Below are 19,903 nucleotides of genomic sequence, written 5' to 3'. Positions count from 1 at the left end.
GGAGTAAACCACAAATCTGGGGATGAAGCTGTTGAGGTGATAAAGAAGTGATCAACATTGGAAAGTTTGTAGAATCTAGAAAGCCAAGCAGCATTGTTCGATTAATTAATGCAAAATTTTTATTTCAAAAGAAAACCAGTTTCCTCCGTCTGGTTTTGTATTCTTATACTCTTCCAATGCCGGCGTTGTCTTCAGATTCTCTCAGTCTCATTGATGGGGATGTCCTTCGTCACTGGAAAAAAAAAAAGAACAACACAGGAAGGCAGATGATGATGATCCATCCCGACAAAATGTAGATGCCACCATGCATGGAGACATTCACTGAAAGTAGTGTTGCTGATACTTTCACTGACATTTCCACACTAGGTTAGAAAAAAAAAATTATTGATCATGTGAAAAATTAAATGTCACTAAAAATGGATTTTGACATTTTTTACTTAGGCAAAAAATTGTGTCACTAAAATTGCATCAATTTTACTGACACAATATTATCATATTTTTTACTGACGTGACCGGTGACCATGTTCACCTCTGCAAGCCTCTTCAATTATAACACAAAGGAACTTGCATAACTATTCTTCTCAATAGAAGGAGTTCTGGAGCTTTGATTATTTGGCTGGCAGTTTGGACCAAAAAAAAAAGTAAATAAAGTTCATAAGAATAAGAAAAATGAGAAATAAGAATTTTCAAGTTACTCAGACGTCAAATATGAGTGGAAAAGGAAGGACGGGAGAAATTTTTTTTTAAAAAAAACTGTACAGTTGCTATACTCTAAAAGACTAGATTTTTGAAATTTTAAAAAAAAAATATGGGAGATCAAAATTTTGAAAATTTTTGCTAACGCTTACGAGCAACGTCACTGATGGGCATGACCTTTTTATTGATGTTTTCCACAAAAACATCACTTAAAACCAAAGAAAATGAGTTTTTTATTGACGTTTTTTTGAAAATTTCTACTAAAGATTGAAGACCTTAAGTGACGTTCACAGAAAAAAGCCATTAAAAATTAAAAAAAGCATTGACGTTTTCGTTTTGTAGAAAAACGTCACTAAAAAGTTCATGTAGGCGATTTATATATATATATTTACTGATGTTTCACAAGAAACGTCAGAATGATTGACCTTTATTGACATTAACTTTGCATTGATGGAAGTTCACTAATGCAGATGCCATACCGGTGAATAATCTCACCGCTGTAGGTTTCGAACGACCCAACTATCAATGACGTGGATCCATCCATGCCCGTATATCCTCATACCTTTACTGATGTTTGGCATGTTTCGTTAGTGATGAGGGACTTCACTGATTGTTCTAACGTGTCATTGGAAGTTTTCATTTTAATGAATCTATACTGGTAGCAAATTTCACCGCTATAGGGTTCTTCATTTGGACTCGACCAAGCAAGGAATTTCCAGTGGCAAGATCCACTACATGTTAATAATGATTTCCCTTCACTGACGTTTAAAGAAAAACGTAAGTAAAAGACAAATGGTAGGACAGAGGCACATGTGTGCAATTGCCTACACAAACCCAACGGTTATTTTCATGTTGATACATGGAGCAAGTTTTCTCATTTCTATATTGGTGTCTATTCACTTAAAATTTTATTACTAGTGCCCCTAACACTGTGTGTACATTTTGTTGCCCTTTTGTTAATATTTATCAGCCTAAAATTTTATTACTAGTGCCCCTTACATTGTGTGTACATTTTGTTGCCCTTTTGTTAGTATTTATCAGCCTATTGGTGAAAGAACATCGGACCTGTGGATGTTAAAAAAAAAAGTATTTATTTTTATTTTTTAAAATTATTTGAGAAAAATCATGCTGATATGACTGGTGGTGAATATCCCTTGAACATGCACCAAAGATTGGGGCATGTTTATAGAACAATAGTTCTAGTGTTGTATGAATCTACCTCGATCTTTTGGTAGGTTCATGGGACGCTCGGTCATACAAAGTGTCCATGCTGTCGAACAACTTCTTAAGGACACAAATCATACTTGGTAATTGCTTCCATACGATAAACACTTTCTCATTCCAGGGGAAACTTTTCTTACAAAAGTAACCAAAACTACTTGGTTTCACAGTCAATCTTTGAAGTCATTTAGTTGGTTAAATGACACAGAATGGTAACAACAAGGCCAAGCCTTTTGTTTTGGAAAGGTGTAACATTCTAACTTTTAATTTACCAAATACGGATCTAGATCGGTTTAGTAAACTTTATGTGAACAAAGACTTGTTTGAATTGAGTTAACAATCGAATATTTGATGTTAATCAGTTTAACTATGTGTCTCGGCAACATGATTTATTCACATATGTCAATGAACCCAATTGCATTTGAAGTAGAACAAAACAAGCTGCCAGCAGTTTGATGCTGTGGCACTTTGGACTTTGGAGCTGTTCCAAAAATGATCATGATCTATACCGCAAGAACTGGAAATACCAAATAAAATGCTATTAATGTTTCGATATGTTCCCAGGGTTAATTTTTTCTTTTCAAGATCATAGTAATGTAAATCACTGATATACTGCCACGCAAGAATATGGAAATCTGGTTCAATGCATTTTTTGAATTCATGGATCAAAGCTTATAACAATTTAATTTAAAGATTTATGTAACGTCTATCTGTTATTTATTCATATATAAACATAAATTAGAGAAAATGAAACTGGAATTATTAGAACCAAAAATATGAGAACGAAGCAAAGTTACAATGTTCTCCACTTCCTAAATTCCAGTCAAGTTTGTGATTGAAGTTTATCATATTTTTCCCTCTCAGTAGCTAAACTGATTAAGTAGTGGTGTCTAATCTCATTAATATGACAACTTTTGCTTGTTAGGTCAAATACCTAAAACCACAAGAACATCTCTCTCTCTCTCTAAAATTGCTAATTATTACATTCAGGTCATAGAAAAAAATCCCAATTATAACGTACATGCACATCGTGCAAGCTGAACCTCAAAATAGACAATGATCAAATGCAGAAAAGCTTGCAACCAGTTCATGCTTGTTGCTTTTAATTTTTTGAATGGTTAACGCATTATTACAAACACAATTTTACTAAAAATAAATCATCTTATTGTTGGATTATTTTATCAAAATTTGTCATTGCCAATAAATGTGAACCTTGATCCGGGTTTGGATTTGGGAACAAATTTATCATTGTCGATAAATGTCTGGCCTGAATCCAGGCCTGGATTAAGGGAGAGGCTTCCGACCATTTATGGATTTAAATCTATTTATATAAAATCGAATTGAGGTGAATATGATAGAGATTAAATTCGGCCCGAATCCGGACCGTTTGGGTCGGTGCGGGCAATCGCGAGAGAAGGGTGGCGGGGACTCGAGGTCTGGCGATGTTTCGTCCAACGTTTGGGGGAGATTCCACGCTTCGACGGATGCGTGGCTCTGTGAGGCGGTGGCCGTGAACCGAACCGCTCTCCGTGAGTTTTTAGCGACGACGCCATAATGAGTGCCGCGTTGCGACCGCGACTCTTTCTTCGTCTCTCCGAGGTCCTCTCTCTCTGTCTCTTTCTTTCTCTCCCCGAGCCCCACCCCCACCCCACCCAAACCTCTCTCTCTCTGTCTCAAGTTTGCTTTTGATTCGGTTGTAGATTTGGAGTGGAATCGAGGGCCGAAATGTCCACCAATCCGCCCTCGGAAGCCACGGATTGTGGTACTTCTCTTTTTCGAATCGTTTCTGTTTTTTCTTCCTTTCTGAATTTTGGTTCCTTCTGTTTTCTTGTTGGGTGCTTCTTGGTAGCTCTGGTTATTCCTTCTTCCAGAGCACAAAATTGTGTTCTGGTTCCTTAAAGTAAATGATGGGAATTATCTAGGTGGTTGGTTAAGGCCGACGAAGTTCTTCGAAGCTCCTTCCGAAACTGGACGTGATGAAAAAAGGCTACTCGGTTATGTTAAAACGAATGTGGCGACGATCTTATCTTTGCTGAAAACACGAAAATAAGTACTGGTGGTCATGTTTGAAGTTTAAAACTACAGTAATAAGATTTTGCATGATTTGGCATTTATGCAACGTACGTCCTGCCTAAGAAACAACAAATTGGCTACTGTAGTTTCTATCGGACAGAAAGGTGCAATATTGGTTCAGAACACAACCTGCACTGGATGATGTGATAAAGAGGCATGTGCACTCAGACAACTGTACCAGGTCCTCGCCTGAACTACTTTAATCACGAATGTACAGTTCTAAAAGATATTACCAACAAACCGATGGGATTAGATGCAGTAGGATAATGTAAGCAGTTTCACTTCCTTGCCCCACAAAATTTGAGGAACTCAAGGTGATCTTCTTTTTATTCATCTGAAAGAACAATTACGTTCCACATTCTGCGGAACCCCATCTTCCAAGCAAAGGATGCTATATGAACCATGATTACTCATTTTATGTTATAGATGTATAACAATTACATTGTTTTACTTGTAATGTTTTCAAAAGCTGTGTGTCTAGTGAGAGATCGGCTGATTCTTTTGAATAATTTCGTGTGGATATTGAGATATGTGGTTTTGGTGGCCTTGGTGACTGTAATTCAAAGAGTCACAACGAGTTTTCCTTCTTTATGAAATGTTAAATTAGTTGCAGTTACATGTAGAAGGCATGTCCCATCAGATGCAATACCTTTTCAGGTTTTCAAATATGAAAGTGCTGCTTAGAAGCGAATATGTGGTTAAACTATGGGTGTATCCTAACGGATGAAATATTATGTTTTAGTTGCTTGATTATCCTTTCAGAACAGAGTTCTTAACATGGCCAGGTAGTCATGGAGTTTTTGTTTAAGTTTTGCTGCACATGATTTTGATCATTCCATTTGTGGTCTGGTCTATGACTTTGTTTTTGTTAAAGCTTTTCCATTTTCCTGGATATGGGGCTGTATATAACTAGACCAGAGGCTTATAATTCTTCCTTGTTATTCTTTGAGCTTCTTTCTCTTCTTTGATGTTTCTTGGAAGTGAGTTGTTCTTATATAGATTTGGATTTTTAAGTGACATATTTCAGCTGAAGGTCCTGTCAACCAGGAAACCACCATCTCGGTTTTTTGGAAGCTGTCAAGCTAAAGGTGTGCGAGGATTTTTTTCTTTCTTGAAGATTTTCTGTAGACATCCATTACTCAACATTTTGATGATCCTTGCCTGTGAGAACCACTCTATATTATGCCTCCAGGGTTTGGCCAACCAAACCGTTGTTGCTTTGTTCATCTTTTGTGTAGCCTGTTCATCTGACATTTATTATGGCATCAAGTCATGATGTTGAAAGCTTCTTTTGTAAGGACTTTTACTACGTTAAGTCATTAAATAGTTTATGTATTTCATTCGACCAATTGATTTTCATCAGTACTCTCATGTTACTTGACAACTCAATCTGTCAGTTGCTTTTCCCTTGAAGCATATTATGTCTTCTTTACAAGAAGGCCTCATTTTTGTTTTTATCACCTGTCCTGGGATGGTTGATTCACTTAAAATAGACATGCATAGTTTGTTTGCTCTCTTCTAGTGGTTGCATTGCAATATAGAATGTCGTGGTTCTGTGAGGATCTATACACTCCCAACGACCCATAATTGGCTAAGGTAGTTCATTTTATGATGACATCCTGTGTTTCAGCTGCTATGCCGCCCATGTGTGCATGTTGATTTGGGATCAGAATATATTTTTTATATGGTGGAATGTCTTTCATTTATGAGAAGTTATAGTGCTAGAGATGAATTCTATTGCACATGTTCAGTGATACATTTCTCTTTATAATTTGGTTAAATAACCATTATTCATTTAAGTTTCCCGCTACTGATCCTTATTACATTTAAAACGTCTACTGAAAAATTTGCTTCCCTAAATGAGTCGAAGTTCCAATATTACTTTTTTCTTTGGTATTGACAGCCTTGTCAGAGAAGAAATGTGTACCATGTGACTCAAAAAACCTCCATCCTATGACAGAAGAATCAGCATCTGAGTTAATTCAGAAGGTATAACTTTTATCTTGAAATTTTTTATCTATAGGGTGTTGGCATATCTTTTTGAGAAACAAGAGGTAGAAAGAGATCTTGATGGTGAAATCCTACAAAACTGTAGGTGCCAGGATGGAATCTTCAAAATCAGTCAGGTGTTCTGAAACTGCACAAATCATGGAAAGTTAAGACCTTCATCAAGGGATTGGAATTCTTTCAGATGGTTGCAAATGTTGCAGAAGCTGAAGGTAGCTTCTTTTTCTTTTCATCAATCTATTCACTTCACAGCAGATTTTTCATATCGGGTGAAAGAAATTCAATTTTTATATTTGTCTTCTCCTTCTATGATGCATTTGCAATGATATAACCTGGTTGAATATGTTTAATTTGTTGTTGTGGCACTGAACTGGAATTCTGCAGTTTTGTTCCATCAAAATGGATGCAAACCTCAGATGCAGAACATGTGAAAACATACCCTTACGTGCATATGAGAAGGAATATGTGAAGTAACTCAAGGGACACTCAATGAATACTGTCACTGTTTCTTGAGCTATTCTTGTTACTTGAGAAGAGGACATTCTATTTTACCTGTTCTGGGAACAATAGAACAGGACATCTTGTTCTGCCTTTCAGGGAATGAACCACTTATTGCTCATAAATTTCTGTTCAAAGTTGCTTCCAGATCCATCTGAATGTACTTCTTGTTCCTGTATATATGTGTTGCATGAAATTCTGCATCAGGGATGCTTTTCTGTTGCTTATAATAATTTATAGTGCTTTGATTCCCTATGCTCTAGTTGAGAGTCTTGAGACATTGTTAACCATCCAGTATATCCTAGTTGAGCTTTACCTGTGACATGGGAACATTATTTGTAAGCTAGAGTATGCTGTTCACTTTTAGAAAACAAGGAAGAAACATATTAGTTACAAAACCAAAGATCTCTTGATACCTCTCGATAGAGATTGTTGAGAAACCAGGGAGAGAGAAAAAAGGGCAGGTATATGTACAAAAAAATGTAGATAGGTAACCTCAAAAACTTAAAGCCATATGGGAAGGGTTGAAAGTTGAAAACCACCAGTTTGCATCCCTTTCTACAAGATCTGAGCTGGGTGTACTCCTTAGCCATCTAGTGGTCAAAAGGGCACCTCAACTACTACCTACCAGGGTAGCCAGTGTATATCCCGTGAATGTCAAGGTAATCCTGGTCTTATCCACCCAGAGAAGAAGAAAGAAGTGAAAAGGGTGCAAAGGATGAATCACGGCTAAATGCAGCTGTCCTCTTGGGTAGACTTGTCTTCTCGACAATCAATGTAATACTTCTTTAATCTAAATCACTCTTTGCTGTAAAAAATATGCTCCATGGTTGGTTTGTGTTTGGTGGGAACCATTTGGACAGCCCTACTGGGACTATACAGATCATGGAGGCAACGGCATAAGGGTCTGCCATTTGATTAAGGTCTAACTAGGCCTGGAAGGTAGAAGTTATAGGTTGAAACATGGCTAATTTGAGACTGTCTCTATTTCTAGGCAAGTCTGAGACCGAATCTGGATGGAAATGTGAACAGGTGTATGGTTTAGATTTTATCATGGTCAACAACAATAAGATGTGGTAACAGGTGTTAGAATGAAAATAGTATGTTAGTCAGTATAGTTCATGCATGTTGCTTGTGTAATTCAGTCACAGTTCTGAAACGTATAGACTTTCACTACAAGGTCCTGTTGATGCACGTCTAAGCAAGTTGAACTGTGTCAGAAAAACGAATGCTGTCACTGAGTATAAAATAGAGAAATAAATATAAAGAAACCAGAACTAAAAACCAATGAATCTCTCTATATGCCTTTCCAAATAATGTATAAACTATAAGGTGTCAGTGACATAAGGTAGTCTTCGTAGGACTTTCTTGTGCTCTAGAAGTTTACTTCTCTACCTTGTTTCATGTGAGTTAACAATTAACATAAACATCACACTGACAGTGAATGCGCGTAAAACATGCATGGGGTTGAGCAAGTATTGTTTTCATACCTCTGATATTACCATTTTGGAAAAAGATCATAATTATTTTATGTTGATGAAACTTATATGTGTTAATTCAAACTTCAAAGTAGTCTTTAATCTACTGACTGAGATATGTATTTTCTATTTAAGAAAGTCATGTTGCTACTCACAGTTAGCTAGTTTTTTGCTTTGGCATATTCTTTTGTCAATTCGTTCTTTCTTATGGTTTAAATGCCTTCCTAATTTCTTCTTTTGTGTTAAAAAATTCTAGTGTGGTTTGCTGAAGTTGAATCAAACAGCTGTCAATAAAACTTGTTGAAGGGCTCATTCTTTTAAGGCTATTATGCTGTCACGATGACCCTGAGATATGCCTATGGCACTATTTCAAAAACTGACTCTAAATTGGACGCTAATTCTGTCAGATTGCAATGTTGGATATGGAATCCAACTCTCATCAGACCATAAAATTGTTGATAAAAGCATCTGATATTTTATTTAGCTTTACATAAAAATTCTTGTGAAAATGTTTGACTCTTTAAGTTTGTGTGTGATAACTAATAATTAGTAGGTTCATTTGAACCAGAACATTCAATCATGCCATGTCACTATGGACAAGTCTTCCCCTACATTTGCACTTTGCTGAACTCCATCCTTTTGCTACTTCAGTCAAGGTTAAAGGCTTACAATAGTTGTTCACTTAGCAAGATGCTTATATGCTATATGATAATTTTTTTCATTCTACTGGATCATTCTTGTCTTTCTTTTTCAAGTGTACTTACTGAAAAGGGGAAAAAATAACAGAATTAACCTCATGAAGTAACTTGGAAAAGTAAGGGCAGGCAGGGACAAACTCGTTATTAGCGACAAGGCAGAGATGAATTTGGTGAAAGCCCTTTTATTCTTGTCCTGTTCATATAAAATTTTGTCTGACTGGGTCTTTTCTGTTCCTTATTTTTAATGCTTTTATTCGGTTATTTTGTGCATTTCCTATTGGATTTTTCTTATTCAAACTTTTTAATGCTTTTGTTCAGCTGGTAGTGTGCATTTTTTATTAGATCTTCTCTTATTCGGTCTTTCTAATGTTCTTTCAGTTGGTTGTGTGCATTTATATTTTTTCATCTTTACTCATAAATCGCTTAACTAATTTCTGCACTGATTACTGGAGAATGATCTCATATGCAGTGTTATCCATATACGATATGGAGGCTTATCGTACGACATATATCATATGGGTTGTCAAACCTATACCATACAACTACGATACACAGTTTGCATATCTATTGTATGTATATTATTGGTATCTTACAATATGGCAGCTGTATCAGCCCGTAATGATACAGTGCAATTTTTTAAAAAGAGTCATGATGCCCCTTTTGATTGATTCCTTTTTTAGAGCTGTTTCTTCCCCTTCATTTCTTACACTTCTAAGAACTTTGTAAAGAGAGTTTTTTGCCTGTTTTGGAGAGAAATTGCCAAATAAATTGTCGATTTGAGGTAGAAATTGCCTCTTTGGAGGAAGATTTGGAAACTCATTTGTGTTTGGAAGAAGAGGGCTTTTCTGTTTCTTTATCTACAAAAGGTATACAATCTGTCAATTTCAAGTTTTATATATATATTTCTATTATTTCTAAAGTTTACCATAGGTTTCTATTTAATTTTATGAAGATGTTTTATTTTCTTAATCTAGTGGTAACATATTATGGTTTATGAATGATGAATCATGAATGTTCATTATTATGTGTGTGATGAGTTTTTTTTATGTAGAACAAATTTTTCATTATTTTTTTTAATTTTTTTTTCTGATTTTTCTTAATCTTTTGGATTAAAAATAATTTTACAATACGTTGTATAGGTCGGCCCGACCGATACACATTATAATATGCCTTTTACAACATTGCTATTATGTAATTGAGAAATAAAGAAAATATGGACATCAGGTAAAAGTACAGTGAACCATTTATCTTGGCTGTATCAGGATGAAGTAACCTCACATTTCTTCGTCTTACTGCAGGGCATCATCCCGATCTTCATCTTGTCGGCTGGAACAATGTCAAGATTGACATTTGGACACACTCAGCTGGTAAGCCTGTAAAGTTAATGGAATTTACTCAGGTAGCTGAATTGTGAGGTTTCTCCATCATAAGGGAGGAAACAGTACACATACACATAATCCTTCTCGGCTCTATACTTCTATTAATGATAAGCTAAGAGGAGTTCCTTGAATTTATAAGTCTAGTAAACTCACAAAATAGTGTTCTAACTAGAGTCTGGCTATGTTTTGTGTTTGGGGAACTGTTTCTAAGAGGATCTCACTAAATGTAGAAAGTTCTTTACCAGGAAGACATTTCAATCAACTGAATTTTAGGAGAGAGGACATTTTAAATTTCTCTTTTATACTTACCGTAGAAGTATTTATTTAACTTAAAAATCATACTTAATCTAGTTATTTCTCCACAATCCACTTTATATCTCTCTTTTGATTGTTCACAAGTGTGCACTTCCCATCAATTTTCATGTTGGACATGCTGTTGTTTCATGTTGGGACATCTTGTCTTGACTGGTTCACTAGGTGAACCAACACCCAATGTGCCTGCCAGAGCTTCACTCGTCTAATGGGATTAACTTTTGTATGTCATGATACCAGGTTGAGGGGATCTCATGAGTTTGTGATCCACATAAACTGTCTCTCTACATGCTCCCCGTCAGCTCCCATGTGAAACTTAATTCATGTTTAGGTTTCACTCTATTCCAGCGGAGCCATTCACTTAAATTCTTGAACTAGGTTAAATATGGTCTCTTGCTTTTCATCTCTTGCTTTTCATTCTAACCGTGGTACTTGGCAAACTAAGAAAGCTGTTAGGATGGTGTTAATAGAGCTTATTGGAGGGAACAACTTGTCCTGTGAGTTTCAAGATCAAATGACTAAATTCTTCCCAATGTTAAATGATGAAATCCATGTACTCTAGGGGTTGTTGGGCAACAGTAGCATTCTGTTACTGTCTCATGAACCTGTCCCAAAAATGAGATAGATTTATAGAACACCATTACAAGTGTTTTATGAATCTTCTGCTCTATTTTATAGGCAAATTCATGGGATAGTAAAGTTGTGTTATTGTTGCCAAACAGCCCCTTTAAGGTTGTTTGTACTGCTTATTGTTTGTCCTTCATAAATGACGATTTTGTCAAAAGCATTGAAAGCTAGAGTTGATTGCATCAAGACTGTTATTGCCTCACTAATCTGTTTTTGACAGGTGGACTCACTGAGAATGACTTTATACTAGCTGCAAAAATTGACGCCCTTGATCTGAATCCTCTTTTAAGACGAAAAGCAAAACCGAGAATGGACTGATGTGGAAACTATTGGATGCCTCCTGAGTCGCATGTTTCTGCCTTGGATCATAGCACACTCGCTTATTTAGTGTTAGAACATGCAAGTTTTCATATGCAAGTTGGTCGTTCTCTCTCTCTCTCTCTCTCTCTCTCTCTCTGTTTCTCTACATGCACACATGCCTGTGCAGGTATAAGGCTGTACAATGAGGTGAGCTGGTTTGATCTAGACTCGAAGTCGTTCATCTAAACTCGACTTGTTTATAAACAAAATGTTAAACAAGCTGACTTCGAGTTGTAAGAACTTAGATTCTTTTATACTTGACTCACCTCTATGTTGAATGATAGTGAGAAAATAGTTAAACAAGTAACAACTAAACTAGTTAATGAGTTATAAAAACAAGACATGATTATATACATAAATGAGTTTAAGGAGTTGAGTTCAAGCTCGATCTTGTATTGTTGAGTTGATCACGAGCTTGTTATGCTGAGCTTGACTCAATTTTGAGCTTGAGTTTTTTGAGTTGAGTCGTGCTTGACTCAGCTCGTATGCATCCCTGTGCATATATGGTGCGCAGCCCTTTGCATATATGGTGCTTATCAAAATGTTGTAGTGTTTGTAGCTGGCATAGGATATTAGTTATACAGAGTAATTAGAGGACGAATGTACTTGGCATTGGTTTTTATGGACTTATGGTACTTAAGAGGTCGTTTGATTGTTCATTGGGACAAGACAGACACGACGTCCTGTCCATTACACTACTGTCGTGTTGTATGGACAATGATGTTCCTTGTCCACCATTTGATGATTTTAGGAACAGAACACTACGTTTTTTTTGTCCGGCGTTTGTTTTGTGTGTATGTTCTGTTTGTTTTGTACGTTCTGTTTGATGTTTGTTTTTGTTTTGTCTGATCTATCCGTTCTGTCCGATATTTGTGTCTTTTATGGTTAGTTCTGCATGTTCTGTCTGTCTTGTCTAGTGTTTGTTTTTGTTCAAATTACTGGCATAGAAAACACACAAACATGCAGTAATAAGAAGGAATTTGGTTTTCATCAGGTTATGTCTTAATCGATATTTGATATCTTCAAAATGTATCTTTTTTAAACTATGCTTTTTTCAACATTACATGGAATTTGAAAATCTAGCTTTAATTTTTCAACACAACAAAGAAAATATTGCTGCAGGATCTCTTGCACAGACTTATTGCACTCCTCGTTGCTCCATGTTTGCGTTGCTCCATGTTTTGCTACTGTTGAAGTCACATGTTTCTTTGATGATTCTGTATGTTTCATATGAGACCACCGCATGGCTCCACGCATAATCCACCATGCCTTGCCAATCCTCTGCATCTGAAGTCTCTGGATTTTCCAACTGATTCCATTTCAAACCAGTACCTTTCAACATCGAAATATCTCAAAAGGAATTTAACAGAAAAATGAAGAGTGATCTTCTGTTAAAAAGAAACATACCAAGAAGCCCTTAAGGTTAATATATAAAGACGGATCCTTGTTCGTGTGATAGATAAGTTCTGCCAATTCTGGAACATACTTCCCTGCAGATGCAACCAGTTTCCCACAGTTATTCTTTCACCGACGTTTCATGATAAGTTTGAAAAGAATTATTTGGTCATTTGGTGATCTATCAAGATTACTTTTCATTTATTTCAAAATGAAAACCTATAGCATAACCATAGAAAGATATTGGAAAACATAAACTGCAATTATATTCAGCAGGTTGGCCTGGCAGATCTTAATCGTACTGGGTCCAGATCGAGGATGCAATCTTATCGACTTCTAGCTCATGACAAGGTCCACATGCACGTTCTGACAGAGTTTCATATACTTTTACAAGGTCAAACTGGAAAGTTAAATTACCTCTGGATAAATGCATGAGTTACAGGATGTCTTATAAGTACCTGGATAGCTCTCTCCTGCAATGTAGAAGCTGCGATTTCTGTATTCCCGGAATTTCTTGAACCACTTATGCAGAAATGTGTAAGTGTCATTGGCTGTTGTTCACACACGTAATTTCATTAAGAAAAGTAATAAAGAATAAATTTGTATGACAAACAATCTCTCTCTAGCTTAATATTGTGATATTCCGTGTCAAATACTTTGCTACTGTAGTAACTATTAAGCAGACAATTGGCATATATGAAAACGATTGGTGTCTTTGTAGCTTATATAGGCACTGATCTGCAAATCATCATGTCTTAGTCCTCATCTATACATACGACAGAAATGTATAACTAGAAAACAGTTTTTTGTATGCCCTGTATTCATAACTACTTTAGTTTCCATTGAGGCCAATAATTTGGCACGATTTATATGCTTGATGTCACAACTCTCCATAAAATTTGACAGTTTTCAAGATGTAAGTTGATGAAAATGGCATGAAGAGCACTACCTCCATTTAACCATAGCACCAAAGGTTTCTCTCCTTTGGTGCCGGGCAGCCGTGAAGAACCTATAGGAAAGCTCCCTCCCATGCTTCTCATCTACAGTCACATAACCTGCATACTGCTGGAAACCCACCTGAGGCTGCCGTAGCAAGTCTACAACCAAGTTCTTGAGGCCATCTCGATTCACTCGTTTCTCTTCTGGATTGAAGGCATGTCTCTTAGCCCCTACAAGTTGCAAGTTGCATACAGCACCAAGCAACAAAGCAAAGAACTAAAAAGAACAAGGATTGGCACATTTTCTTTTACAGGGGCACCTACCAGAGTACACAAAGACTCAACTTCCCTCATATTTATACTCTTCAGATGAAGAACAAAGACAAAATCTCGAAAGTTTATGAAAGAAATAAATTGTGAAAGAACAAAGAAAGGAAGAAAGGACTACCAACAGACAGTTACTAGAATGGCTAATGCTTATCTAATAAGAAAGGTTCATTTCAAAGTGCAGTGACTGGCAAAAATGCACAAGAATTGGAACTTGAGTTTGATGGCGGCAGCAAAAAATTGACACACGTGGTCTTATTCTTATGGTGATCATGGCACCTAAAACTCTAGAATGGGTAGGGATAGTGTGTTGCTTTGTTGCTGAACTGTGAGGAATGCAACCGAGCTGAAAATAGTATTTTTTTTCTCCAACCATGCCTCATTGGGTATCCCCTTTCAAACAAATCTACATCTCTCTTCATAGAAAACCCTTGAACCACAAGAGGACAAAGAAGACGCCAAAGAGGGAAGGAAAAGAGGGAGAACATGCAGCATCGGGGTTCAAGAGCTTAAGTTTTCTGCAATGCTTGTAGGAGATGTTGTGTCGGTTCACGAAGAAGAAGAACACCATAAAACCCCTCTGTCGCCACCGGAAATGTGTGTTGAAAGTGGGCTGAGGGAGAAACAGGGGGCGAAAAAAACGAGCAGAGAGAGAGAGATTGCATTTACCTATCACCACCACAAGCCGCCGCTCAGGAGCCACTGGAAGATGCCCTGCTGATGAGCTGCAAGCGATGCTGCAAAAGGAAACGAATACTCTATCCGGTGGTCACCCTCCCACAGAGACGAAGGAGAAGGAGAGAAACAGGAAGGGCTAGGGCAGCTCATGGTGGAGATGGGGGCGAAGATCGAGGAGAAAGGCAACTCGGGGGCAAAGAGACAGAGGAGAAAGAAAGCAAAGATGGAGGCGGAGATGGAGGAGAACGAGAGAAAGACGATGGCGTTGAGGGCTCGAGGTCGGGGCTAGTGGTCGTTGGGGGTGGGGATGGGAAGAGTTGTGTCTGTTCTATTCTGAGGGTTAGCTCTGAACGGAATGGAACAAAGAAACATTTGGTTAAAGAGGTTACGTGTATCCTGTTCTGCGTGTCCTGCAGCCATCAAACGACCTCTAAAGCCTTTAAAAGCAATCGCTTATATAAGTGGTTAAAATAAACTAATTTATGCCTGTTTGTAGGTTATGGACGTGCATTGTAGAATCGTTTATTTGAAACCTGAAACATCTATGTCACAATCCAGTCGGATCAAATGGTTGTAAAAAACTATTAAAGTTAAAAAAGGAAAGAGGAGTTTGACTTTTCTCCTTTAGAAATTTTGAACCTTAATAAAATGCCAGCTAGCAAGAAAATTGTGTTATGGACGACAATTTGTCAACCATTCTATTATATTATATTTCTAAAGCTATGGAAACTAGATTTTCGCTACTAGTTAGAAAAAAACCAGTGTCATTTCTTTTTGAATGTTTGATGGCCAGTGTTCATTAAAGAGAGCGATAGATGTAGTAGTCAGGTGGTAAGGATTTGTGTAGGGTAAGAGCGAGCGTAAGGATTTAGAGTTTAAGCATAAGTTATTCCTACAGGGGTTGGCACGATCAGGTAGGGACAGGCGATCAGTTTTCGTTTCGAACTTCATTCTCTGAAGTATTAACTCTTTGTGTTGCAAATGGGGGGTTGTCAAGGCCGCAAGTTGAAATGCTGTGAAGGCGGCATCTTGAGGCATCAAAGCAGGTCCTTTACCTTAGGGGCTGAAGGGTTGGTTGGAGGCTTCAACCTTCTTTAGACGGGAAGCCCTGCCTAGAAGACTTAGAATTATCTTGGTCTAATGAAAATGAACAACCATGGCCTTTGTTACAAGATCAATAATGTAAACTTGTCAAAGATTCTCAAATTGAATGTCCCCTCTTCAAAATGAAAGCAAAGAGATTTTCAACTTACGTGGTGAATGTGCAACATCCTTAATAATCCTTAATCTCCACCAGATGATTGGTCATAAATCTTTTTAATCTTCTGAATAACTCATGAAGAATTGTAAATGACTTTCGCCCAAAACTTGAAGAATTGAAGCATTCTGGCGTTGATCAGACAATTATGACCCACATGGGAGACATTTTTGGATTTCTATCCAATGACGTTGCAGGATGTTTCATATGAGGTTTTGATAGTGCATGCACCTCTCTTATATTCCATGCACCTCTCTTATACTCTCTTAAAGGAGGGAAATGATACTCAAAATTAGCTTCAGTTTTTGCTTTCTTTTCTTAACCTCATTTGAAATCTGGTTAAGGTTTGCCAATTGAGGACGGTTTGATACTACAAAATAAGACAATGTTATAAGCAAAGGAGAAAACAAGTGGTAACACATGCTCACAAGTTTGGGATTTGGATGCAATCTCAAGCTTTCTTGAATTAATTTCAGACGTCTACTGAGCGTTATAGTCATGGTGGAATTTTATTCTTTTACAACTAGAAGTAAACTTGAATTTAAAAGAATTGTTCTTTATTTTTGTCAGTCAACTTATTATGGACTTGTCTCTAGAAAAAAGAATGCATCCTTAAGAAATCATTTTAGTTAGCAAACCAAACTTCATTCATGTTTACCATCTGCTAATTATTTCTCAGGTGGATCAAATTGAATTTTGTTCAATTTTTGCCTCTGGTTTGATGCTTTTTTAAGTTATTCTCATAGTGATTATTCTAGTGTCCTCAAGCCCTCACAAAAGTCTATTAATCTTGCAACCAATGTTGAAAGACCTCATGCATTTGTAATGACCTCCCAACAGGCCGAGTCGGGCCGAGTTGCGCTGAGTCAGGCCGGGTTGGGCCAGTCAAGCGCAAGCTGCGCCAACCTTGACTCATGGCTAGGGATGTCAATATATCTGATTTGGATTAGATATCCAACTGAATTGATCTGAAAAAAACGGATATGGAAAAAAATTTAATATCCAATTAAGAAGTCGGATCAGATTTAGATTTAAGAAATGACATCTAATCAGATTTGGATATATATAAATATCTGATCGGATTTGGATTTGATTTATTTTTAGACAAATATCCTATATCCAATGCCAGTACATTTTGAAAATTGACAAAATCTGGTTCAAAATTGGGATTCAGAATCCGATATGAATATAAAAATCGGATTCAGATATGACTTTTCTTTATTCATTTCAAATCCAAATGTGAATATCCAAAAACGCAGATATCTGATCCGAATCCAATCCATTGATATCCCTACTCGTGGCCAGGTTTTCTAGCGATCCGAGCTGACTCAGGTGATTTTTGAACTAACTTGGCAAGTCATCCAACTATGCTTAACTCATCGTGTTCATCCATAGCCTGAGTTCACTAATGTACCTTTGAGAGCAGATAAACACCACACAAGAACTAGAAACATATGTATCTATGTTTGTAGAATGAAACAAACCAAAACGTCTTAATTTCTATGAAATAGTCCACACGAATTAATCCGAGTCCCACCCGTTATGGTCCTAGCCACATTAATTATTGTTCAAACTAATCAAAATAGGGCTTCATATATCAGATAGATTAAAAGTATTGAAGATAAATTAGAACCACAATCTGATAAAGTATTCCATTAAGATGATCGTATCTATGACACATACCATGGAACTGTTTAGGTTGAGCTGATTGGAAGATTATTGGTGGTGACAGAGAAAATCTTTTGTCAAAGATGATTGCTGCCACTGGGCAGAGCTGAGATTAAAACCCTGTTGCAATCACAAAATTTTCTGGAGATAAATTTGAATAGGGAAAGGATCTGCGATCTCTACTGATGTAGTTTGCCATATTGTTACTTTCAAGCTTTTGGCTTATTTAATGTCGCATTAGAGCGTACGTTAGGGAGAAAGCAATCTTTTTAAATGACAGTAAATCGTTAATCTCTGTGCAAGTATTGGAGTAGAAGAATTTCAGATCATGCAAAAACAGTAGCGAAAGGGATGTTGGTATGTGGTTATTAATAAACAACTTACAATTGTGAACTTTTATTGAATGGTCATTACAAAGAATTCAAAGAATGAAGATGGATTTACAGAAAATGTGTAGAAAAGAGTGGGTACTTCAAAAAATGAGATCATAATCTAGCTTGCTACCTTCAAATCCCCAACCCACCAATCTGCAGAAAGAAAGCAATTAAGCAACCCCCTGCCTACCCTAGCTCCCTTAATGCCCTCCTCATCTTGCACAGCAAAGCTCATGCGCAGATTGTCCTGCGCTTCTTGTGGACCCAATGGCAGCAGCGCTCATCTTCTTCATTTTCTTCTTATTGTATGGCAGAGACTATGTTGTCATCCTTCATAGCAACCTTTGCCTCCTCCTCAAGTACTACTAAGCCGTCTTCAACCACTCCATCCTCCTCGTCATTTTTTCTGCCTCCTTCTTCTCCTCCTCCTCCTCCTCCTTCTTCTTCTCCTTTGACGACACAAAAGGCGAAGTGCAGAGCCATGGCAGAATCTCTGAAGCACCACACCTCAACCACGTCCTTGTCAGGCCTAAGAACATTGCGCTTGACGACGTGCTTCCAGCCATCATTGAAAAGAAACATCATGTTGCTCTCCCACAACTTGAAACAGAGCGTTACTGACCCAAAGCCATCGTAGCTTTGCACCCGCAGCCCTCCTCCTCCAATCCTTCCACCTGTACTGCAGACTGACTTCCATTCTTCATCGTCCATAAGAGGGCGCAAGACGTCGTAGCCGATGTTCCTTGGAATGGCGAAGCGGTTGAGATTCCGGTTGGTGTCGCTTTTCGTCAACTTCTTCGCACACAGGAACGCCGGTGGCCCCATGCCTCCATGCGCAGCCACCAGCTCTAGCAGCCATCCTTCAGGAGCCCTTTGCGGCTGTTCAGGAGCCCTTTGCTGCAGCTGCGCCCTACGAGGTGCAAGTGGAGATGGCCGTTTCTGCTTCTTCTTGATACTTTTCTTCACCTTCATCTTCTGCTGGCCCTGCTTCACGTTCTTCTTCTTCTTCTGCTGCTGCTGCTGGTGGCCCTGCTTCGCCTTCATCTGCTGCTGGTGGCCCTGCTTCGCGTTCATCTGCTGCTGCTGCTGCTGGTTGAGCAAGGTGACAGCAGCGTCAGCAAGGACGTAGAGGTTGTGAAGATCAGATGCAGGAGGAGGTAGGATGGCCATCTCTGCCATGAACGTCAATGGCTTCTGCGCAAAGCTTGTGGAGATTTATGAAAACCACTTGAAATTAGAAACAGGAAACACAAGTGGACGGGTGTGTTGAGGTAAAGGCAACCGTATTAATTTGTGGTTACCTACCTTCCAAACACGATAATGAACTGGTTCATTTGGAAATTTTAAAAAGCAGGAGATAAATGAACAAAGATGATTCGTGGCGAACTTGGAACAAATCAGGAACAAATGTGGAAACTTTGGCAAGTGCGGCGCAATAATGATCGGTATTGGGAGAGAGCAATGCTTATCGTTTGTTATTTCAACTAAAAAATTCAGTTTATCTATTTTTTTCTTGTAAAGGGATCGAATATTGAGACTGGATTTGTTATCTTTTTAAAATTAGAAAAATAGTTTTTTCTTTTCTAGATCTCAATGTCCAAATCCAAGTCTCAAAACGTACACCCAAGTCCTGTTTTCATAAGAAATCACATAACTAATTGGATCTGAAATGCGGGTGATGGCATACACCCAACTGTCAGGTCTCATGTATATCTCATCTGCAACAAGCTCTTGGTACCGGTCAAGTTTATCAAATGTCGCCATAATTATCTTCTTTCTCTCTCTACTGGTGGAGTTTATCAAATGTTGTCTGAATTATCTCTCTCTCTCTCAATCTAGATTAATGCTTTCAGAAAATCTACAAAAAAATCTTTTTACTTTTCACCATGATCCAAGTGCACATTGAATACTTACTT

The 19,903-nt window shown here is 37.6% G+C and overlaps 1 protein-coding gene across 4 annotated transcripts in view; it reads left to right on the top strand.

Annotated features, from left to right (window-relative positions):
- LOC116258190 (pterin-4-alpha-carbinolamine dehydratase 2, mitochondrial) overlaps positions 1 to 11,603 on the top strand; it is a 37,829-nt gene extending 26,226 nt beyond the window's left edge. Inside the window, exons 1-7 of one of the 4 annotated variants that reach the window (XM_031633519.2) lie at positions 3,318 to 3,516; positions 3,618 to 3,679; positions 5,005 to 5,078; positions 5,894 to 5,979; positions 6,086 to 6,209; positions 9,970 to 10,038; positions 11,210 to 11,603. In XM_031633519.2, coding sequence (XP_031489379.1) covers positions 3,472 to 3,516; positions 3,618 to 3,679; positions 5,005 to 5,078; positions 5,894 to 5,979; positions 6,086 to 6,209; positions 9,970 to 10,038; positions 11,210 to 11,307 — 558 coding nt within the window. In that variant the 5' untranslated portion in view covers positions 3,318 to 3,471 and the 3' untranslated portion in view covers positions 11,308 to 11,603. Of the gene's footprint in view, positions 1 to 3,317; positions 3,517 to 3,617; positions 3,680 to 5,004; positions 5,079 to 5,893; positions 5,980 to 6,085; positions 6,210 to 9,969; positions 10,039 to 11,209 lie in introns of those variants that run through there. The other 3 variants (XM_050078690.1, XM_031633520.2, XM_050078692.1) reach the window with 3 other exon arrangements.
- Positions 11,604 to 19,903: the final 8,300 nt, after the last annotated feature.

The sequence above is a fragment of the Nymphaea colorata genome, chromosome 7 (assembly GCF_008831285.2).
Source record: "Nymphaea colorata isolate Beijing-Zhang1983 chromosome 7, ASM883128v2, whole genome shotgun sequence".
NCBI classification, from domain to species: domain Eukaryota; kingdom Viridiplantae; phylum Streptophyta; class Magnoliopsida; order Nymphaeales; family Nymphaeaceae; genus Nymphaea; species Nymphaea colorata.
This window is presented reverse-complemented; position numbering and strand designations above follow the sequence as displayed.